At 43.0% G+C, this 25,159-nt stretch overlaps 1 protein-coding gene across 1 annotated transcript; it reads right to left on the bottom strand.

Annotated features, from left to right (window-relative positions):
* Positions 1-583: 583 nt before the first annotated feature.
* On the bottom strand, positions 584-24,806 carry LOC307257395 (lutropin-choriogonadotropic hormone receptor-like; the record flags this gene model as incomplete). Its single annotated transcript, XM_080036622.1, has 11 exons — positions 584-1,727; positions 2,160-2,213; positions 2,360-2,548; positions 12,930-13,004; positions 13,430-13,498; positions 13,691-13,768; positions 13,997-14,071; positions 14,334-14,408; positions 14,958-15,032; positions 24,306-24,377; positions 24,637-24,806. 11 exons carry the CDS (start codon positions 24,804-24,806, stop codon positions 584-586), a joined length of 2,076 nt encoding a protein of 691 aa, XP_079892748.1.
* Positions 24,807-25,159: the final 353 nt, after the last annotated feature.

Here is a 25,159-nt window from a genome sequence, read left to right as displayed (position 1 = left end):
AACAAAATGTCTCATCTTGTGACACTGAACACAAGTTCAGTTTATATATCTCGATGTTAACAAAACTGAATTTCAATGTTTTAGCATTGCTTTGCTATACTGGCCTTTTTTTTTGTAAGATATTTTTTGGGCATTTTTATGCTTTATTGATAGTGCAGGGAGACAGAGGTGAAATGGGGCAGAGAGGGGAGTGACATGCAGAGAACGACCGCGGGTGGGAATCGAACCCGGGTCTGCTGCTGGGCCCAGCCTGGGGGAGGACGCCCTACCAACTGAGCTAAGGCCCTTACTGGCCTTTTTTATTTGTTTTCCGTTCTTACCCTCTTGATCTGCCTCTTTGTATCATTACCTGTGCAGAAATGGAGGCTGCAGCACCTGTTGTCTTCAATTTTACTCTCTTGGTCTTGACTGATGAAATCGCACTTTGTAGACCTACCTAGAGAAAATCTGCTCTGACGCCTGACATGCACAAGCCTGACAACCTCTTCACTCCAATACACATTCTGAAGAAATGTTCCTTTTTTTAAAGGACAGACAGAGATGCTGCCTTTAAATTCATGATACTATTCTCTTACATTGATGGTCATGTGGTTCCCTTGTTTAGATAGCAACCCTTCATCTTAATGTGATAGGCATAGAAGCTTAGGGAGTGAGGTTTTTTGGTGGACATTTTTTGGGTGCTGTTTGGATGTTTAGCCAGAGTCTGTGACTTGTAGAAGTCATTGTTGCCACAGCCACAGCGTCTCACCATCAGACACATGTCCCTCCTGAAGGCCCGTGTGAAGAGGGTGTACAGGAAAGGGTTGCAGAGGGAGTTGATTGGATAAAAGAGGATGAGCAGGATCTTTGATTCTGACAGGGTTATGAGGGGCATACACAGGGCTGCAGAGATGGCAAAGAAGGAGATTGGCGCCATGCACACAAAGTCTGTGAAAATGAGCACAGCCATGCGCTTGGCAATCTTGGTGTCTCCATTCCGGGTAGAGTGCTCTGGGTTGCGAACACTCAGATATATGCATATGTAACAGTAACAGACCACCAGGAACGCCACAACATTGAGAATGAGCACAGCCACCACATAAACCTGAGAGCCCAGTGTGTCGATGTCCATGGGCAGACAGATGCTCACTTTGCTGTAACTGCTGACCCCCACTAGAGGGAGCAGGGCAACCAGCAGAGAGAAGCCCCAGCCTGCCCCCATCATTGCTGCCACATGGTGCATCCTCAGCCTCTTATTGACATGCATGGCATTGGTGATGGTGTGCCAGCGTTCAAGGCTAATCACAGTTAGTGTATATACTGACAGTTCACTGGCAAACACTGTCAAAAACCCTGCTATGCCACATCCGGGGCCTGTCTGCCAGTCTGTGGCGTGATTGTAGTATTCATGACGGGAGTACGAGTCCATGAAGGCAATAAGCATCAGATAAAGCCCCATGCACAGGTCGGCGAAGGCTAGGTTACACATGAGGAATCTAGAGATAGTTAGCTTATGGTGGCTCACTAGCAGGATAAGTAGAACAACCAGGTTACCAGTCACAGCCAAAACTGTAATTATCCAAGTGAGACAGCGCAGGAAGGTAAAGCCCAGCAGGTCCTCACAAGGGTTGAAAGCATCAGGTGCTGGCGTGCACTTGACAAAGGGGTTGTTGACACAGTCAAAGGCTAGGTCTGGATATTGAAAGTTGATGTAATCCATAAGATTCATTCCATCATCAGTGGGATCTCTAAAGAATGAACAGAATGTTAATATTCAATAAAAATCCCAAAGCATCATAGAAACTTTCTGCGTATAGGGAAAGGAGTCAGAAAAGATGAAATACAAGGAAGTTAAATGTTATATTAAGTTTCAGTGACAGCTCTGAGCTAAAAGGGAAAAAGTGTACACCATTTTGTTATTTATTTTAATGATTTTGTTGGTCGATTTGGAGTCTGTAAAAAATCTTTTGTGTCCAAACCAAAGAAAAAAGTAAAATGGACCATTTTATAAATTATTTGTGCACTTTTTTTATGGCAAAATGAGTAGCATCAAGTCTATAGTGACATTATTTGGCAAAATTTGGGGATGATCATGTTCAATATGCATCATAGAATTCATCCCCCTCTCCCCCACCAAATAATTTTTGCACAGTCCCTACGTGGGCGGTCAAGTTACTTACGTGTTAGTTTCGCTGAAATCACAAAACTTTGTGAAGTTCTTTAAGGCACTTTCCCTTTTTAAATTAAAAAATAAGGGAACATGTTAGACAGCACAAATCATCAATTAACTCAACTGCTAATTAATACTGATCATTTGTATTTATGGGACACAGCTGCTGCTCTTTATTCAGATGTGAATGGATTTGTTTCTCTGAGTTACCTTTGCTTCCGACGCCACGTATGGAAGGCACAGCAGTGGCTGGGGTATGTGAGCTCAGCCTCCCGCAGATCAGCCAGGCTGTCCAGTGGAGGGAGGGTCTTCAGAGCAAAGGCAGCGCTAGCTTTCAAAAACCTCAACTGGCTCAAGCCTTTAGAGGGGAGGGAACTCAGGACTGTGTAGGAAATATCCCTAAATCACACACACACACACACACACACACAGAACGTAGACATACATTTTAGAATGCAGGTTGTAATTACTGCCTTTACGATACACTGAGTACATTTTTATCCCAAGCAAATAAATTGCGTTCAGGATCCACTTTGCTTTCTTATTTGATTAGATTACTTGTAACTTAACATTACTCAAATGATCTAAAAACAGCCACAAGAACCACACTGACTGGACCCAGCAGGAACAAAATGGAAGGCCTTTGGCATTTCCAGAGTGTCAGTGAATACCACACTTATTTATAACCAAGATAAGAGGACATTTCATATCTATAACGCAGTTAGCTTGCAATCAGAGACCTTGTAAGCTGCATGCTACGCATACTGCACTATTTGCCCATTAATCAGTATTCAGCAGTCCTGCCTGCCCTTGTTGGTTGTTTACACAGACAGGCTGTCACCGCCCTAGTGTTTGTACAATGAAAGGATACACATGGTTGTGAATATTAATATTGCTTCACTCACCCAGTTCAAATCTGAAAGCCTTAATGCAGTTAATACAAACAACAAAAGATAAGTAAATCTACGATTGTCCTCTAATTTTTCACTTCAGTCATGAATTAGCTGTTCTATTTCGTTCCTACTGACTGCCAGAGGCGGTGCTTTCAGCACTGGATGTTCCATCGCGCGCATGCGCAGGTCTAGATCTTATGCCAAAATAGTCACCTGTGACACCTGGGTGACCCGAGAATATGTATATATTCCGGAAGTCACTCGAGGATCTGTTCCTTCTATCTTCTCGCGGACTAGCAGGTCACACTTATTGTTGTGTGATAGTATACCATTAGCTTGTCGCAAGTAGCTTTGTAACCTAAGGGTTGGTGCTTCGATTTGACTTCGTCCACCAGAGGCTGCGACTTGCAATTCGTTCGGCTGCGGCCGGTCAGGGGTGAGTAAAGTGTGAAGGCTACGCGTAGCCGGCGGCTATCGCGGAAGCTAATATCACCTTTCCACCTTGCTTTAATTGAGCTTGTCAGGCGGCGGCTGGTTTCACAGTCGCCGTGTTATTCCTTTGTTCGCACTGTTGCTTGTGTGTTTTTCGCTAAGCCCGGTTGCTAATTGTATGCTCGAATGTATTGTTTTTCTAGCATTGTTGAGTGTTGCTCGGGTGCTAAGTTCGCCTAGACCGGTTGCTTACTTTGATTTAATCGACAGCGAGCGGCTTGGGGTCCAAGCCGCCGCCACAGTATTTTGTAGCATTGTCGCACTGTTGCTCGGCTGCTGAGTTCGCCTAGAGCGGTTGCATAGGCTACTTAATTTGCTCGTCAAGTGGGCGGCTTCGGGTCAGAAGTCGCTTTCACTGTTGTATTTGAGCTGTGTCGCACCAGTCGTGTGCTCTCACCTAAGCCTTGCGTTGCATAGCTTACTTTATTTGCTTGCCAGTGGGTGAGCCGTTCCACACACTAGTATGCTGTTGTATACACTGTATGCTGCTGTATTGCTCGCCTGTGGGCGAATTAGTTTCCTAAATCGCCTTCACCGTGTTATTTTAGCCGTGTCACACTGTTGCACGTGTGTAGGCTGCTGTAGTGTGTCGCCAGTTGGCAGCTTAGTTTCACACCGCTTTATTATTATAGCCGCGTTGCACGGTAGCTCACGCCTTAGCCTGTTTGCATAGGCTACTTTATTTGCTCGCCAGTGAACGTCTTGGGATCCAAGTGTTGCCGTCACTGTGTTATTTAAGGCACATTGTTGCTTGGGTGTGCTGGGGTTACCTAGAGCCGCTGACACTGCTAGGGGACTACAGATAGAGAATAGCATTTTGGCTAATTCTAGCTTTTTAACCCATGTATGATTATGTGTTTTATTAATTTGCACTGATCCCCTTCTTAAATAAACTGAATTCAATTGAACTGTGTTATTTAGGGGGTTGCATTGTTGCTTGGGTGCGATCTCGCCTAAAGCTCAATTGCCTAGCCTACTGTAACTTGCTTGCCAGTGGGCGACATAGTTCTACACCGCCACTGTATTATTCTAGCGGTGTCGCACTGTGGCTCGGTTGTTCTCGCCTGAAGCCCGGTTGCATACATTAGTTGCTAGCCAGTGAGCGTCTTGGGTTTCCAAAGGTCGCCTTCACTGTGTTATTTTGGCTGTCACACCGTTGTCGTGTCAGCACAGGCTACTGTATTTGCCCACCAGTGGGCGGCATAGTTTTACACCGCCACTGTATTATTCTAGCGGTGTCGCACCGTGGCTCGGTTGCTCTTGCCTGAAGCCCGGTTGCAGGCATTATTTACTTGCCAGTAAGCGGCTTATTTGCGCCACGTTACACCGTTGCGCTTGTGTGCGAAGCCTGCTGTAATTATGCTCGCCAGTGGGCAGCATAGTTTTACACTGCCACTGGATTATTAAAGCCCGGTTGCTCTCGCCTAAAGCCCGGTTGCATACATTAGTTGCTAGCCAGTGAGCGTCTTATGTTTCCAAAAGTCGCCTTCACTGTGTTATTTTAGCTGTCACACCGTTGTCGTGTCTGCGCAGGCTACTGTATTTGCTCGCAAGTGGGCGGCATAGTTTTACACCGCCACTGTATTATTCTAGCGACGTTGCACCGTGGCTCGGTTGCTCTCGCCTGAAGCCCGGTTGCATACCTTAAACAGATGCATATTTTAATTGGCTCGACAATGGGCAGCTTAGGCCTCCTAAAGTCGCCGTCACTGTTACTTTTAGGGGTGTCGCTCCGTTGCCCTGGTGCTTGCGCCTGAAGCTCGGTTGAGTAGGCTACTAATTAATTTAGCCTAGCCTGCTAAATTGCTGACATGCTAAACAACCGTAATTGTGACGCCTTCATGGCCTCCCTACAGTGGAGAATGGCCATGACAAGTGCCCTGCAGGTCTCGGGGTGAGCACCTGAGGGAAGCACTGTCAGATAACACATGCATGAACTGTAGTTTCATGCCTCAGGCAAAGAGGGCGGAATCGGTGCCTCACGGTTCTTCCTTTCCACATGCTGCGTGTTGCAGGTGGCCTCCAGTCTATCACTCAGGCGGACTGGGTTGTGTCAATGCCACAGGTGGTCCTCCCCTTTGCATTTCTGGGCAAGGTGTACCAGTTCAGGGTTCTTCTGTTTGGGCCGTCCCTGGCTCTGCGTATATTAAACAGTGTGTGGCAGCATCCCTGCAGGACTGTCTAGTGGACCTCAGGCTTGTTCTTAATACAGACAAAACAAAATATATGTGTTTCTCCAGAGCAAGAACTATACATTTTAATGATCTTAATATTCATACAAATAATGGATCTCAAATTGAAAGAGTCACTGAATATAAATATCTCGGCATCTGGATAGATGAAAAAGTATCTTTTAAATTTCACATAAAAAATCTTGTCTGTTGTCTGCGACAAAAGATTGGATATTTTTATAGGAACAAAGCCAACTTCCCGTTGTTCAGTAGGAAAAGGATTATTGAGGCAGTTTTTATGTCTGTCCTTGATTACGGTGATGTGGTTTATAGGCATGCATCTCAATCATGTCTTAAACTCCTAGACTCCGTTTTTCACTCTGCCTTAAGGTTCATTACAGGAGATGCTTATGACACTCACCATTGTCTTTTATATGAAAAGGTTGGGTGGTCCTCTCTTAAAGAGAGACGTGATGCACATTGGCATATTTTTATATATAAAGCCCTGACCGGAAAGCTGCCACTCTATTTGACAACAATGCTGCATATTTCAGATGGGCTTTATCAAACCCGCTCAACTGAAATGCTCATGTTATATGTTCCATACGCCCAGTCTGACCTTGGTAAAACTGCTTTTAGCCACAGTGCCCCTGACTCCTGGAACAGCCTACAACATCAAATTAAAATAAATACACTCATAACTGTTAACCAATTTAAAGTTATTATTTTGAATCAGCCCCACTCCACTTGTAACTGTTTTAATTAGGCTATTGTTCTGTTTTATTCAATTGATCTGAATGTTTTAATTGTTGTTGTCTCTCTGTAAGCTTGTTGTGTATTCTCATTGTATATTGTGTATCTGTCTCGACGTCATTGTAAAAGAGGGTAACTCTCAATTGTTCTTTCGAGAATAAATAAAGAAAAATGAAAAAATGAATCCCTGTCGCCATTACAGCTCAGCGGTATGGTGTACTGCCATACCTAGACAACTGGTTGATCATTTCGCCCAACTCCGGAGCAGGCGGTCAGGGACACAGCCACGCTCCTTAGCCAGCCGGGAACAGGCTTGGCCTTACGATCAATCTTACAAAGGGCAACCTTACACCATGTGTTGGGTTGTGAGTTATTTGGGGCTGGTGCTCGACTCGGCGGCCATACGAGCCTGCCTTTCTCCAGAGCGCGTAGCTACCATTCGGCAGCTACTACAGCACTTCATGCAGGGGAGGCTGCTGGAATACAGCCTCTTCCTTTGACTGATAAGTATGCTGACCTCGGCATCCATGAGGGTCCGACTAGGCCTTCTCAAAGTGAGTTCTCTTCAGATATGGGCGAATGGTCTCCACTTGGACCCCAAGTGGCAGAGACGCAAGATGGTCAGGGTGTCTGGGCAGTGCCTTCGGGCCCTCAGACCCTGGAGAGAGAGGGCATCCCTGATTGCAGGGTCGCCCTTAGGGAGGAATCTCCCGGTGTGAGGTTGTAGAGACAGACGCCTCCTTGTCAGACTGGGACGCAGTCTATTAGTGCAGGACTGTCGTAGGCCAGTGGGATGCCCAGCAGAGACTGGAGCATGTTATAGGCTGGAACTCCTTGCAGGGTTCTTAGCACTCAGGCTTCAACCACCAGGTGGGCACCAGATCGAAGCAGGGCCTGCGGGTTACGCAAGGGCTCCTTATGGGGGTGCTCCCCCATTATCTAAGCTGTCCATGTTCCAGGTGTCTGGAACACAGCGATAGACCTTCTCTCTCGCCAAGGGCCACCCCCCGGGGAGTGGAGACTCCATCCGGAGGTGGTAGGCATGATTGGGACAAGTATGGCAGGGCAGTGGCATATCTCTTTGCTTCCGAAGAGAAGACCCAATGTCCCCCTTGGTTCTCCTAGAGTGGAGAGGACCAGTCCCCTAAGACAGGAGGCTCTGGCTAATGCTTGGTCAGCCTGCTTTATGCATTTCCTCTAATGCCTCATTTCTACCGAGTAGAGCGGGTCGGATCGGAGCAGTTCGGTCCGGGTAGTTTGGCTTTTCATTTGCCAAAAGTTGGGTAGGGTACGGTTTAAGCGCACCTAACCGCTCTGAGCCGCTCCCGATCTCAGTACTCCTCCGTAGGGGTACTAGCCGCCTGAAAGCGGGCCGAAACGGCGGAGCCGTCATTTGATTGGTCGAAATAATAATTTCCGCCATGTGTAGTCATCTCGGCAAGAGTGAAGAGAGTCTTGTGTATTGGCGAAAATGTGAGCACAGCAATGTTTATTGTGTGGTGTTTTTCCTCGTCAGTAAATTAATCGGTTGGTTACACTGTGTCCCACTAGTCACGTAGCTGCCGCAGCCAGCGCTGTTCTCTCACTGTCTCTATCAGTTGCAACTTGCACCGAGCCGTCTCTGTGTGTTTTCGCCATAGATAGTAGGCTAGTAAATACACGCTCACAACAACACGGGGGGAATAAATAAAGAAACGGCTGGTTTGACCAAGCAAAAACGAGAGATCGCTGGCTTGTGAGCGCGGCACTGTTTATTGTGTGGTGTTTTTCCTCGTCATTAAATGAATCAGTTGGCTACACTGTGTCCCACTGCTACGATGTCACGTAGCTGCCGCAGCCAGCGCTGTTCTCTCACTGTCTCTATCGGTTGCAACTTGCACCGAGCCGTCTCTGTGCTCACAACAACACGGGGGGAATAAATAAAGAAGCGGCTGGTTTGACCAAGCAAAAACGAGAGACCGCTGGCTTGACCACAGTTGTTCCACAGCCCGATAGTTTAACCCACATTCTGGCGGCAGCTATCGCAGTCCAGCCTAAACCCCGCCCCACCAGTAAGGGTAGGGTCCGCGGTGGAAACAACACCGAGATTCTTAAAAGTGAGCTGTCCCGCTCTGAGCCGCTCTGATCCGACCCGCTCTACTCGGTGGAAACGAGGCATAATTCTCTTTTTACTGTCAACACTGGATGGGGTCCAGCATTGCAGTTACAGCCTACGTTTGGTGGCTCCACATGGGCCAGGAAGGCCATGGTTCCCAGCGTTACTAAAACTCCTCAAAGGAGACCCTTGGTGCCTTCCAGAGAGACAGGAACTTCTGTCTCGGGTAGGCGTACACATGTAGGGCACCCGAACTCGGGGCGCCTGCAGCTGGGCGTGTGGGTCATGATAGCCAGGACCCACTGTTGACGTATTGCGACCAGTCAGAGGTCCAGACCTTTTTTAAGTTCAAGGGGCACTCTCCGCTATATGGCTCTATGCAAACAGGTGGAAGTTGTTTGCACAGTAGTGCATGGCACATGGCGAAGTCCAAGGGACTTGCTCATTGAGAGTGATACTACACTTTCTGCAGTCTGTGTGGGCAACAGGAGAGCTGCTTCCACCCTGCGCGTTTATGTGGCTGTGATATCGGCCGCACATGCAAGGGTGGATAACCAGACGGTAGGGTCCCACTACCTAGTCAGGCAGTTACTGAAGGGAGGCCAGAGGCTTCATTCAGCCACCACGACCCCTGAGGGCACCATCATGGGACTTGCAAGTAGTCCTGAGGGCCTTCGGTCTACCCCCATTTGAGCCGCTGAGTCAGGCAGACCTGACACGGCTGTCTATGAAGACGGCATTCCTCCTTGCCATTGCGACTGCAAACGGTCGGTGAACTCCATGCCTTGTCAGTGAGCCAGGCGTGCTTGGGCTGGCATGCAGAAGGGTCAGGAGTGGTGCTCTCACCAAATCCATCCTTCCTATCCAAACGATTGTCTCCCCACTATGTAAACCAATCGATCGAGTTGGCTGCTTTTAATCTCCTGGGCTCACCAGGGGGTGCAGAAAGAATGTCAGACCCACTGTTCCCGGTGCGGGCGCTTAGGGCATATGTTGTGGCAATAACCAGCTTGCGTAAGACAAATAACCTCTTTGTCTGCTATGGGAGCTGCAGGAAGGGGGCTGCCCTGTCCAAACAGAGACACTCCCACTGGCTTGTGGATGTGGTCTGTGAATGCATATAGAGCACAGGGGCTCCCCAGGCCTTGGCCGTTGAGTGCCACTCTACCAGGAGTATGGCTACATCTTGGGCTGCCTTGAAGCGGGTTCCACGTCAGGACATTTGCGCCTCAGCTACATGGTCTTCATCATGTACGTTTGCGCGGCTCTACAGAGAAAATGTTTCTGCTCCTCATCCTGTGGGATGGCGGCTGTCTTGTTGACGGCTGTAAGCCCTTAATTGGTGAGGACTCTTCGTGACCTTTCTGGTATAAGTCATCCAGTGCTGAAAGCACCGCCTCTGGCGGTCAGTAGGAACGAAATAGAACGATAGTTACGTATGTAACTACGGTTCTATGTCACTCGGACTTCTCAGATACCGCGAGAAGATCCAGTTGGCACAGATCCTCGAGTGACTTCCGGAATATATACATATTCTTGGGTCACCCAGGTGTCACAGGTGACTATTTTGGTATAAGATCTCGACCTGCGCATGCGCGCGATGGAACATCCAGTGCTGAAAGCACCGCCTCTGGCGGTCATCCGGAAATCATAGAACCGTAGTTACTTACATACGTAACTATCGTTTGTTTTTTCAGGGTTTTTCCTGCATAGAGAACGTTTTGGCGCACGCCAAAGCGGATTTATCCAGCGCCAAAGGAAAATCAAATATAGCTATTTAAAACCTCTCCAAATTCAGCCCAATTTAAGTCATCCTTCTTGAGGGACTGGGCAATAACTTGAATTTAATTTTCGATTACTATTACGGCTTCCCTCAATCATGAAAACTAAATAATCGTTATTAAACTATCATTGTTCCGCACGCCGGGGCATGCAGGCTTGTAAATGCAGCGAACCCTTCTGCTATGCGCTCCGCTCGGCCCCTCCCTCACCTGATAGTTATATCGGCTGGTCCAGAGAGTACGAGGGAGATGTTGCGCATTGCCGGGTGTTTTGAAAAACTTCTAGATGACGAGAATAAAAGGTAAAACTAATTGTGTTGTCTGAAAACACTTCAGACTCACAACAAACTAAAATAATGTGCAAGATATGTCACGCGCGGACACGCGAGTCACGTAACATACGCGACCGCGAGAGAGAGACAGAGAGAGAGAGAGATACAAACGGAGAGAAAAGAAGGCATATACGACCTGATCTGCACCTCTAAACATCCCGACCAATTTGTTTATTCACTTTAAATCGAATCATAGTGGTCTATGACCAAGCAATCAATGAATAAAAAACACAGGAGGTTTAAAGCTCCTTGACTCCTGCCACCACAACTGTCAACACAACAATGCAACTGCCTATCCACCCTGCTCCTTGACATAAATAAATCATGCCCTTACATTTAATGCTATCAAAAGACGTGCCCTATCAACACCATTTACAACTTTTTATTTTGACATATTTATTTTATTCAATTATTAAAAATATGTTTCACTTATTTAGCCTATTTCTATTCTCCCTGTTTTCAGTTCAATTAGGCCTTTGTTTAAAGTCCAAAGTCATGGTGTTATTAGAAAAAAACCTTGTAAAAAGTAAAATAAATGCATAATGTTCTTAAATCAATGATTGACTGTCTTTAATAATCGTGATAACACAATGTGATTACTCAAAATAATCATGATTGTGATTTTGTCATAATCAAGCAGCCCTACCTTCTTGCAATTTCCATGGTTTATTTATTTAACCTTTATTTACCCAGGCAAGCAAATTAAGAACAAAATTCTTATTTTCAAGTGCAGCCTGAAGGGGAAGAGGGAGGGGAGTGCTAAAAGTGAAAACAAGGTTATATATATATTACACTTTTACAAAAATATATAAAATACACTTTAAAAAAATTCAATATAATACAATACAATAAATTAAACAGTTAATCAATAGGGTATGACAGGAAGGGCAACTAGCAGGTGCAGGAGTCAACTAAGATTTCTTGCAGGTTTAGATCAATTAGAAATAATTAAAGTATTAAATAGGTAGGCCTAGTCATTATTAGTATTTTGACTTCATATCTACAGGTTGTTTATTGTGATTTCATAAGCGTCAGTGAGCTCCATGGTAACGCAGTGATTGACAGGCTGACTGAAAAGCTCTTGAGCTGGACAGAAACTCCCCTCTCCCAACCCCACACCCTCTTAAAATACACAAACCGTTTGCCTACTGTCGCACATAGTCGCGACCCCAAAAAAAGTTGGTCGCGTAGCCTACTGACCCCCCAAAGGCCCATTCTGAGCCAGGAAAAACCCTGTTTTTGTTTTTTTGGATTGTCATGGAACATGGACTTTTTAGGGACTGAATCATTTCCAATGGTGGTGGACAGCAACTAGTACATTAACTAAAGAACAGCTGCCAAGTTAACATACTTTCCTAAAGTATTTATTTTGTATACTTATTTCTCCAACTACATTTCACAGGGAATTGTGCTATGTACTCCACTATATATAAATTGATGTACAGTATTTTACCTACAAAATAATGTGTAATACATCAACCTATTCCCTTTTTTTCTGTCTACTGAGGACGAAAAAGACACCAAAAGAGTGAACCAAAATACAAAAATTGTGGGATGTAAATCCAAGACGATGAGCTCAGAGATGCTTTAGAGGTACTGTGTGTATTTTCCGAGTATTTAATGGCATCTAGTTGTGAGATTCTATATTGCAATGCTGCTTTGCTAACCCCTCCCTTTCTGAGGAAAATGTGCAGAAGATACGGTGGCCTTCAAGGAAGAAGCTAAAGTTACTAAAGATCCACCACTGCCTAAAGTCTTTCCCTAATATCAAGTTATGGGGTTAAGATGTATTTATTTATTTTTTAGTAGGCTACAACTTTGTCTTCAAACAAGTGCATTAACAGCGGACACCCACTATATATAAAAACTGTGTGGTAAAGGCTGTGTGCTACTGTAGAGACATGGCGCCATCCTCGCTCCTATGTAGATATTACAACACTCATTCTAAGGTAATAAAAACACTTTTATTTTCAAGTGATTATACACAAATTAAAACAAATGTATGCACATTATCTTCCATTTCTAACAAGTCTGTTGCGAAAAATGCAAATAAATTCTATGCACTAAATTCTACGCAATAAATTCTACAATGCTCTGAGTTGGGCAGATAAATCATAATTAGTTCATGTATGTGAATATGAGTACATTGATTATAGCTGCTTAAAATAAAGGATTTGAATACTTCTTCCTTCATTGATTTTTAGGATGACTTTTGGAAAATGTATTTTATTGGTTTCTATTAACGTGAATAAATGTCACTTACAGAAAACTCGGACCTGTGGCTCCTTCAAAGGCGTCTTCATGGATGTCACTGAGATAAAAGTTATCTTTCAAAATCCTAGAAAAGACATAAAGGAAATGACTGTAACACAAATGACCTCCAGTCCAAACCGTACTACTGCACTTAACAAGAAATGTGAAAAAAAAACATTTAAGATGACACATTAACAGCAAACAATGCCCCAAACCATATCTCATGCACTTCGTGTTCTCTCAACCTGACACTGAGGAAGATGAGCATTATTTTTAGACTGCAGGGTGTCTTTAGATATAGTTTACCCATCAACATTCAACAATCCGGGGCAGAGCAAGAAGACTACGGGATAGACGATCTTTGTTTAGTCTAACATAATGTGTGTTTACTGGTACACTTAGTTTTTTATGATTAGAAAAGGAAAAACCTTTAACCTTTTAAAACATACTGTATCAGCTGTATTGTTAACTTATGAGGGGAAGAAAAGTCCTGATCATCAAAATGCTTACAGTGTGTTGAGCTTGGTCCCGTTGAACGCATGAGCTTTTATTTCTTTGAAGCTGTTTCGAACCAGGTTCCTGCCAAGGACACAATGTTATAAATTTCAGATCGCTGTCAAAAGCACATATCGCCAAGGTCAAAGAAATGAACATCCAATTCATTCAATAAGCAAATTGAGACACACCAATACATTCTTAACAAATGGTCTCAAACTGTTGCGCCTAGCTCTGATAATGAGGAAACAAATAGAATTTGGCTCCTGTGCTCACATGTCAACAGATTCCTTTGTGATACCCTGGAAAGAATTGGCAGGAATAATGCTGATCCTCATGTTGTCAGCCATTTCTCTGCACACAAGACGGGACAACAATGACATATGCTCTTTGGTTAAATAATCTGTTATACAAAAATATGTATATTCATCATGACAATGATAGGTAAAGGTGAAACTGGACTCGTAATAAACAACTTGGGCTCTACTCTAGAGTTACAACACAAAGAACATGCAGTTTTTCAACATGAAGAAAGACACTAATCCAGTTTAGAAAACACTATTTTTAAATGCAATTACTTACAGTATTAGGTTATGTGCCAAGGAAAAGATAGTTGTGAAGTCTGGGAAGTGTTCCACCCCTGTGTTGGAGATGCTCCTGTGGAGAGGAGCAGCAGAGACAGTGGATCGTTAGCAGATGAAAACAAGAAGACGGTCAGTTGGTATGAATTTCAGGAGCAATTTTTTTCTGTCCATCACATCATGTTCCCGTCCATCTGCTTTTGACCTTTTCAGAATTATAGTAAAAGCGCTACTAATAACAGTGATGGGTAAAGCCACAGTTATTATTTGCAATGTAGTTGTGTTGTACAAGTTTAAACTGCCTGCTGTGTGTGTGTAAAAATAACAGAATGACTTACAAATATTCCAGTTTAGGCAGGTCAGTGAAGGCCCCTTTTGCAATGAACCTCAGACTGTTGATATTCTGCACTGAACTGCAGGAATTCAAATGAGAAAAATTATCATTAATTAGGATATTGTTGTCACTGCGCTGCCAACAAACAAACACATTTGCTCTGACAGTCATCGATTAAAACACGCATGTTACACCCGCAAATGTAATAACTTAACAAAAACGGAATAAAAAATCATCTGCTTTTAATGGAATAATCCCATGAACATATTACAGTAAATTGCCTACGACAAAGTTATACGCAATTTCCTGTGAACATAATTATTATGGTTTTAAGGATTTTACGTATTATGCAGGAAGGTTAAATCTTCAGCTTTCGATATTGAAATAACTTCTGCAAATGTAAATTCCTCTTAATGGCTTCATGGGAGGGGACAATCAACTCAGTATGCACTCCCCCTATTATTACATTTGCAGGTCAAACATGAACCTCTTCTTGATGGAAAGGCTAATCCCGCAGCTGTAGAATTAAATGCAATACACAAAGGCTTCCAGGTGTTCAAATGAATCATTTCTCGCATCAGTTGCTGCTTGAATTTGACATGTGCATGGAAGGAAAATTGTCACTTACATTTGAACCAGGCTGTAGAGGGACAGGAATGCATGTGTCTGTATCTCTGTGATGCAGTCACTCTGGGAAATCTCACTACGGCAAAAATTGAAATTAAAATGTCCCCACATTAGTCAACAGATAACGAGAGCCTGTGAACAATGACTTCTTAAAGCGGACCTATGATACTTTTTGACTTTTATGACCTATAAACGTTGTTATGATGATTTATAGTCATGTTTAACCATACTAGATTATCAAATAATGACGTACATGCATTTCGACGTATTCCCTGCTTACCGTCTGGGGTGTCTGTGCAGAGCACAAGACACTATTCTAGCCAGTCGAGAAGTCACGTGTTCAAAGCGGCTTGACGCTTTGTAACTTTGTGACGTCGCATGTAACTTGGTGTCGTCACCACGCGGATGTTTCCATGTATGGTAATGCTGCCAATTTCCTACTCGCGTCTGCCTCGCGCCCTTATAGGTCCATGCTCGCACCTCCCGCCACTGAAAGTGTTCCGGAAGGAAGGTAACCAATCGCAACGAAGTTGGGTTTTCAGGAAGGGAGGGGAGGGGGCGGAAATGTCAAAAGCAAAGTGTTTACAGTGCATGCTGGATCGCCAAAATAAGAGAAAGAGCTTCCCGAAAATCTACATAGTTTTTTGTGATGCGATTCGTGTCAGGTTGCTCTATAGCAGTGTAAAACAAGAAATTAAGACCAGAAAAGTAGTATAATAGGTCCTCTTTAAAGGGGACATAATGAAAAATTTACTTTCCCGTGTTTGGGCACACTTTTTAGGTTATTGGGGTCCCTACCAGCACACACAAGCTTCAAAAAGACAAATCTGTCAGTTTATTCTGGGATGCTTATTTAAGTTATACTTCTTCCTACTCCTTTTCAGGCATATCAATTCAATATGTTATTTGTTTATTTTTGTTTATGCTTTTCATTTTGTTTTGTAAATTTTGATATGTCTGAAACAGTGTTAATTTTGGCAGCAAATTCTGATTTAGTCTTAGTCTTAGTCTTTTGAATATCACACCATTTAGTCTTAGTCCTATTCTAGTCATCTAAAATATTTTAGTCTTAGTCTAGTCTAGTCTACTAAATATAAGCAGATTTTAGTTTGACTAAATCTACAGCGGACTTTGTCGACTAAGTGTTTTTCTTCATCGAATGGTATTAAGGTTTGAATATGCAATACAGACACAGATTTAATGGTTGTAATACAAAACATGTATTCTATTTCATTAGTAATAATCTCACATAAAATCAGTGTACCTGACTGGATAGGGGGGAGGGGGGGCTTTAAGAGCCTGTGTCCGGGGGTCCATTATCTCATGATCTGTCTATGAACCAACTGGATGCCACAATCTTTTTTCTTTTTGCGGGGAGCATGCACAAGCATTATTTATAAAAAAAAAAGAAAATAAAGAAAATATTTTTAAAAAGTGGGGGGCCCCACACTAGGTCTTGAAACGGGCCCCGAGATCGTTAAGGCCGTCCCTGGGCAGCAGCAGCAGCACGCAGTTGAGGTGCTGATAAATTTGAGCAACTGCGCCTTCCTTTAAGCAACACTGCCGCTGTGTGTGTTCGGACTTCTTTTGCATCAAAGCCTTTTAGATAATACAATTAGAGGTTTTAATTGAACGCTGTCCTTGCGTCGGAGTTGATTGTAACTTAAAAACAGAAACTAACGGACGGAGGCCGCAGTTTCACATGGCTCTGTGTATTCAAACTCGAGACAGAGCCTACTACAAACGGATAGCGGAACTTAGCCGTTCCCCTAGACATCGTTAACGGGCAGGATATCCCTGACTATCATTTTTGTCCATCATACCGCAGAGTTTTTCAGCACAGCGGCTCACTCCACCCGCTCACACCTGCGCGGTCTCCCGTCGATTTTCACCGACACAGGGTTGAATTCGCTGCTTTGCATTGATTGGATTTCTTCCCAACTTGTCCCACAAAAAGAGTAGTTCTGATTGGATCTCTTCTCCATTCGTCCCGCCCTAACAGTTTCGTCTAGTTCCTATTCGTAGACTATAGTGTCAGTTAAATTAGTCTCAGTCTTCGTCATCACATCTGCCTTTTTATTTAGTTTTTATTTAGTTTACGTCCGTGAAAAAGGTTCGTAGACGAATATTTTTCGTCATAGTCTTAGTCTACGAAATTAACACTGGTCTGAAATAAATTGAAAATTGAAAAATGGGGGATTTGAAGGTCTGTTCCAAAATACACCGACTAGTGACGAAATTGGTCGAGCTCGTTAACATAGGCTATTATACTTCCACGGGAAAGCTCACCAGAAACTCGGCAGTTGATTGGCAAATCTCGACGCCCCCGTTGGTAACCACACACACCTGAGCCTCCACTTGCTAATGCAATAACAGAGAAGAAGCAAGCTGCAGTGTTAGCTCATCCTCAAGCTACCATCACACCCCAGCCTCGAAGCAGACTAGGGCTGAATGGATTTACTTAATTTTTTGTTAGGCTATGTCCAGCAAAGGTTTGCAATCTGTTAGTGTGATCAAAGCTCTTTTACTGGACGGTGGAGGAGACTGTGCCAGGAAGACTGAGAGACACCATCCGTCCGAAATGTAAGTAGTCCTATTTAAAAAATAATCCTGGCCATTTGTTAGTTCAATGTCTGTAATGTGCTTTATTTTATCCCTCCTATAATAACCAACACCGACTGAAATGAGAGAATGCCGCGGGGTTTAGTAGTTAGCGTTAGCGTCCGCTAGCTTTACCGTTAGAGCTGTGAGTCTTTGGCAGTGACTGTTCTTTGGCTCTTTTGTGAGCTCACGTTAGACCTACAGTGACAGCCCCTGTGTGAAAAACAGACGGTGAAACTGAATGGTGTGTTGGAAACTGAAGTTTTTTTTGTTTTAATAGCTTCAGCCTGCTACCTGCTAGCTGTCTGATTGTATAGCTAAAGTACACACTGCAATAAGTCTGTGGACAGTGTGTAGTTATAAGCAGGTGTGGTACAAGCAGCAGTATGCCTATTACATGATATCCATTGTAATGTACACATAGACAGGAATACTGTAAGTTGCTTCTGCTGGTGTTTGTTTCCTGTCCGATATATTTCAAACAGCACACAGTATCACTCAGAACTTGTTGCTTCTTGAGCAAGGGCTATACTGAATTTATTAGTAGCCTATCTTATTTTATAATGGAAGAAAAAAAATATTTTCATCAGTTTGTAGCTTTGCCATAACTACAGATGTATGATGTAGGCCTATACATGTCAGCTAGGCTACATGATGTAACTATAGCCCCTTTTACACAGCCAGTGAAAGCCGGGAATATGCCGGCCTTTCGGCCCTCCCCCCAGCTGTGTAAATGCGACAGTTGCGGAACGAGGGAAGAAAGGTGCGAGTGATCATTCCGGGAATTTTACTACCTCGGGGGGTAGTAAGATTCCCGACACGATCAGTTCCGCCTCTCTGTTTAAATGCTCCAGCTTGTTGTTGCGGAACAGGGGGGCGTTTGACGTTCCATAGTCTACGTTCTAAACATGCGACCATGTTAGCAGTTGAAGGACGTGTGTTTAACATTAACCACGGCGGCCTGATGTCCCGTAAAAATCACCAAATAAAAGGAACGGCGTATAATCTATCTGATCATAAGGTCCGTTGCTCAATCCAAACCCCCGCGCTTCATTTTGCAGAGTGTATGAGTCTATTTCTGCCCAGGAGAAGTTGTACAATGGAAAGCTAGGCTAGGCTAAGTAAGGGATAAAGTATAGCGAACGGGTCACTTGCTAGAAATAAAGACCGACAAGCTGAAGCAGGAGCCCGACGCGCAGCGGAGGGCTCTTGTTCAGCTTGAAGGTCGACCTAGTAACGGGGGAATAGTCTGCTCGCCCCGCTAGACTGTCTGCTTCAGCTGACTGAAGGCTCCGGCTCAGCTGTTAGCCACAGAGCTACTGTTTTGCTAACACATTCCGCCGCCGCTATTATTATCCTAAGTCTGAGCGTATATCCACACTTTATTTCTGTCTACAGTAACGTGACTTCACACACTGTGTGTATGTGTATGTCTGATTGGCAGATCGCTGCCCTCACAAAGAGACTCGCTCACAACCAACCTGTCACACACACACACACACACACACACACACACACACACACACAGAGGTGAAGCGGTCGGATTGATTTAGTCAGTTTGGTTAACTGTCCCAGTGATGTTGGACTCAGCGCGTAGCGAGATCAACTGGCACATCGTGGGGACAGTAAAATACGGCCCTCTTACTGCAAGCTCCAGCACTTCTGCTCTCAATTCACCGGCCATTGTTGTTGTTGTAAAGCAGCTGACCGGCGCGGCGCTAAATGTTTACGTCACACCTGACGCTGTTTACAAGCACCTCTTTCATTCCGGAGCGCTGTGTAAAAGGGACTACTGATGCGCCAGCAGGCCGGCGTTGCTTGGTTCTGTGTAAATAACACAGAAGCAAGCAAAGCCGGCATATTGGAGTGATGTTGTTCCGTCAATATGCCGCAATCTCTGTGTAAAAGGGGCTATTGAATGTGCCATGTTTTACAGCTATCTGAGTGACCTGACGGAGCCTGTGTTTGAGGAGTTGTCCGTTGACCAACCAGGACCGTCACACTATCTGTTCCATCAGAGGAGGACTGTTCACTGGGTGGGACAGGTGGTCTTCTTCAAGGCCCAACAACAACAACTGGACAGTTGCATAAAAGTTATGGCTTTGCTTCTGTTTGATATGTACACTTTATATTTTCATTCCACTGGCTATGAATAAATTGCTTTATTTTTAAGGATATTTTTGGTCTTTTTAAAATGTAACGATACTGTTTTATCAGAAAATCTTCAGCGAGATAAAGGGGTGAAATGAAAAATGTATAAGTCTATGCGGTCAGAAATTTAGTCCAACATCCTGACTATGAAAATGTGAGTTTCAAGTAATCCTTTACTACAGGTAGCAAACAGTGACAGTAAGCAACACAATACATTTTTTAACAGTAAAACTTTATTATGAATGAGTGATCACAATACAAATGATACATTATCTACTAGATATTGAAATTGTGTCAGATAATTTGCAGCTCTGACAAACCTAAAGCATAATTAGTTCAACCATACATTTTACAAAAGATAATGCCTTTCCAGTGAATCTTGAGATGATTCAGGATACATTCCTTTCCTTTATGGTTACTGTACATTTTTACATGTCAACTCGGCATCGCTTCACAACCAAAGCTTTTTCACTCCACTGGGCTGTAGATCATTCCACAGTTGAACCTGTAAAGACAAACGTAAAACAGGATGTATGTTACCAGTTTAGAGAGTTTATGCATAAATACTTAGCTCATATTCTGTTATTGACTGTGACATAATTAAACTGTATTTACCTGAGGATAATGTAAGGGAAATTAGAAATCTTGATGCCATTTTCACAGTTTTCAGCTCAGACTCCTGTCTGAACAGGTTCAGTTGTACAGCTTTTAGTTTAGAACTGGTTAGTGTGCCGATATTTGCGGTAGAAATGAAGCAGAACATGTTTACATTGGTCTCCATGCTGGCTAAAAGTAAACAAAACTGACAGCTGCATGAGCGTGTGCCATGCCCATGTAGCAGGGCTGTACAGTGCGACAGTTTTGATCGCATTTGCTACTGAAATTGATCACGTGCGATGATGAATACAAGTCCAGTCGCACCAGTGCTAATGAGCAGATGCTGTCTGTTTGAGACACAGAGGAGCTATGCACAATACTGCTTAGAGGGCTCTACATTAACACTCTCCAAATGCGGGTGAATGTAGTCTTAGGCGAGTAAGTTATTAAGTCTACCCTCCACTTTGGCTGGTGAAAGATGTGTGCTCGGGATCTGTGCTTGTGCGGCGATTATAGTGTCTAACTTCACCAACGGTTAAAAACAGGAAGGAGACGGCTCTCTTTACATTAACTCAGTCAAGTTAGTGCGTGTGCAAACAGAACATTTCCTGTGTGCCTTCACAATAAAAGTTGGTTACTAGCCAAATGCGAGTTGACTCTTATTTTGAAGCAGGTAAGAACAGGAAGTTAGCGCTTCACAGCCCTGCAGTCAACCATGGACCTATAAAGAAAGCAGCCAACAGCAGTAACTATCTATGATTTAAACAAAGATTGACACAACCTATTTAACTTGGCCTAAATTGTACAACTATGTTTACTAATTTATTTAATAGGCTATATGTTCAATGTTTTAAAGTATGGTTTTCATTAAAAGAATGAAATGTTCTAAAAATGTTTGTTATTATTAGCCTAATATAATAATGATATGTTTATAAAAATATATAGGTATAGACATTATTTTTATAGTTTTATGGGGGGGGGAAATAATTCTGAATCAGCAAAAAAATTGCCATTGGCAGGTTAGACTCTTTTGTCTAAATTGCAATCAGTGCACCCCTATTCATTTTTCTACAATTATTACTGCACACTAGGATATCATATTCATTGAGAATCTCAAATAAAACCAAGATGACATGCTCAAAGGTAATTAGAGCTAAATGCAAGGGTTAGGGTCATGCAAGTTTTCGATCATACTTTGTGTGCTACCAAATTTATTTTTGTGCTACTGAATTTTTTTGCTTGTTAGCACCAGTGCTACCACTTTAAAAAATAAGCGTACAGCCCTGCCCATGTAGGTAGGTATAGAGTAAATGAGCAGGGCCGTGCATGCACGCCCATGTAGATCTGACCAGTCAGAGCAGACTAGGCTTTTTGCGAAGGGGGGTAGATGTCAAAACCAACCTTTTGAGATCGAGGCAAAAAAGGCTGGAAAAGGCGATGAAGAAATAGGCAATGGTAGAAAACTAATGTTTTTTTTAACAATAAACCATGAAAACTTTTTCTAGTAGACCTTGGAAATACACTTTTAAAACCGAGATTTAGCATAATATGTCCCCTTTAAGGTCTCAGTTTAATCTAAGTATGGGATATTACTCAAACAAATATTAAAGGTCACATATTATGCTAAATGCACTTTTTAAATGTGTTCTAACATATCTATGGGTCCACGGTGTGCCTAGAGACTGCCAAAATATAAAAAAATAACAATCTCTCCTTTTCTCACTCTCCCCCTTTCTGAAACCTCCCCCCTCCCCCCCAATATACTCCAGTCAGAATTCTCCTCGTTTCTGACCTCAAAAACTGGAAAGCCAGAAGCTTCCACTGTGCAGCCCACACCCCTATTTCTTATTGGTCCACGGCCCTGACAGACATCAGGTATCTGGCTTCGCTTCCAGACAGGGGGCGGGGGGAGCTCAAAGATTGTATATTTACGAGGGGAGCTGCAGCTCTTTTTAAAAAATAGGCCATTGTGAGATTAGCTGAACATCAGCATAGTACAATAAATTATCTGAAAGTTTTTTTCAGCAAACAATTAAAGAAAAACGTATTAGGGACCACTAAGACCATATAATATGGTGTATAATAGAACCGAAAAGTGTATAATATGGGAGCTTTAAGAGCAACTCAATTAATGGATTTCTTTCCTTGCTTACTTTTAAACGCACTTATTTATAGAAATAGGGCAGAGTTGAATGATATGGGGATACAAACCGAGAGGGAAATATTCCAATTCACATTACTGGGGCACTGCACACACACACACACACACACGCTTCACATCCTTCTTGGAGAAGCTCCAAACATACATCACGGATGCATCTGGGCCAGGAAGACTGAGTGAAGATGTTTAACAAGGAGGACTAAACAAAGACATGAAGAGACAAAGTCAACAAGACTCCTTGTTTTGTCCTTGGAACTCTTTGTTTTCTGGTGCAGGCATAGCCTGACTGCCCTTTCTCCAGAGCCACTCTCCATCTTTCCTTTTTAATTATCGTAATTTGTCACTGCAATCAGCCAACATTCTTCTTAGGTTATCGTCACTCTCCTTCCATTTAAAAAGAAGAAACAATTAAAAGACTTCATCTTCTTTCATTTTGTCCTTCCATCCCATCCTCTGACCGCATTTAGTACTGTCATAATTACCACTCACAGCACTTTAAAAGCTTTTTTCACATGATCATCTAGACGAAGCTGCACAGTGATTTACTAGTGTGCGTCATTGGTGACACAAAGAGCTCTTCATGTCATTCTACCTTGACACAGCCTTTGGAAAGAGATGAAAGATCACGGCTTTTGGACTGCTAACGGAATGTGTTATCGCCTTAAACTTTTTTTTAACGATTGAGACAACATGTAATTACATGTGGGTGCTGCAAGTATCTGTGACTGATAAGACGTGTCCCTGATGAGCAGAGAGCAAAAGCCAAAACACGCTCAACACAAACCAGCTCAATATGGATGTGATTTCACCACAGACTACCAACAAAGGTTATCTGCTCATTAACCTGTTAGAGGGATATGTTAATCAAATGGTTAAACAATTGGGGGACAATGTCATGGTTTAAGGAGCTGTGAAGGCGATAAATATGAGAGTAATTAATCAAAAGAATCGGCAATTTAGATGAAAAGAGGTTATGTTTTCAATCGGGTGTAATTGGATTTGGCACAACTATGTTTTATCCAGTTAGCCATTTTAGCCAAGGGGACAGCTATTGATCAGTCTATTGATGAAAATCTGTAGCTTTTCTGCTTTTCCAGATCTTTTCCCCAGATTATTGGACACATTCCCTCTCTTATATGGATTTTTAATGGAAGAGCTGGTACACATAACAATCACAGCTGAATTGATGATCTCGATTCTTTGAATGGGATAAATGCCCAGAGGCTGCTTATATACAATAACACGGACTACCTGTGAAAGTTATTACTACTACAATGTTTTTTAACACATTAAAAATATGGAACCTAAACCATTTCCAGACGTCTTTTGTTAAGTGGTGTACATTTTAGAGCTACTGTAGTGCTTCATTTCCTAATCCCAAGAATACTCTCCACACACAGAACAAAAGGTGGTGCTACAGGGAGAGTAAGGTTACTGTATATTTTGAAAGATACTTGATACAAGTTTTACAAGGACTCACAGATTATTTTAGAGAAAATGTTTTCCTTTTGGTCCTATATGTTTTTCCTTACAGCGGATTTGTTTGCAGCACCAAAAGCACACAATGTATTACTGATAATATAACTGTAAATGTTAATTTAGGTCTCATTCAAATGGGTTTTAGGTCAAGTGTTATGTAATCTATTTCAAGACTGGCATCCTGCAACTTAAATTCAACTGTTTGAATGATGTATAGTGCTTAATGTAACTGACATAAGAAAAGTCACACGTTTTGAGTAGTTTGCATTCTGCTTTAGCCTTGATGGAACTATGAAAGTGTATATCAGCACAGGGCCTCGAATCCTAATTTAAACCCAGAACATTTAAGAAAAAACTTACATTATTGTAACGTTGATGAGCTCCTTGAACGCATACGTTGGGACTTCTTTCATTGGCAGATGAGTAAGCCTTCTGCAATATTAACAAGTACATAAACAACAAAGAAAAAGTCATCCTTCAAAGTTACATTTATAATAAATTATATAATAAGTTTAGCTGAAAGTCCTTAAACGAATTATACAGTAAAATAAAAGTAAAAGTTAGTAAGTTAGTCTAAAAAGTAAGGGCACTGAACAGTGTGAGGTAGCCTACAGACCCCAGGAAGATGACAGTAGTCTACACTTCACTATGCTAGCCATAAACACTGAAGCTGCAAAGTTTTGATACTTACAGTCGAGTCACGGATGCTGCTCCTAACCGGTAGGCCAGCTGAACGTCTCTGCTGCACTGAAAAGAGTCGGCGCTGCAGCGACAGATGGCCGGACAGGTATAAGCCCAGCAGGACCGCGCCTTCAGGACACAGGATAACACAACCAGGAGCAAGACCGCCTGGGGAGCCATGTGGGATTCACACCGGTAACTCACTACGGGATTTAAAAATAAAATAAATGCACACAAAACAAAATTGCAGATTTAGAATAGAACCAAAATGCGAATCTAAAGCTAAATAATGTGAGAACCCCTATCCTGCGGTCTTAATGAGTTTACTGAGCTGTTGCTGCTGCTGCTGCCTTCAGGTGCTGTCGTAAAAATTTGCCAAATTGCTGCTCGTCCGGAAGACTGAAACGCGTGACTTTCTTTGACAGCCCAGAGCCCAGCTGCAGGAGATGTGACGTTTAGGCTAGTAGGTGGAGACATTAAAAGGTAGAGTGATGAAGTCATGTTTAAAGCTACTTTGTAATAGCCTACAGATA

Source organism: Ammodytes marinus (genome assembly GCF_949987685.1).
Source record: "Ammodytes marinus genome assembly, chromosome: 11".
Taxonomy (NCBI): domain Eukaryota; kingdom Metazoa; phylum Chordata; class Actinopteri; order Uranoscopiformes; family Ammodytidae; genus Ammodytes; species Ammodytes marinus.
This window is presented reverse-complemented; position numbering and strand designations above follow the sequence as displayed.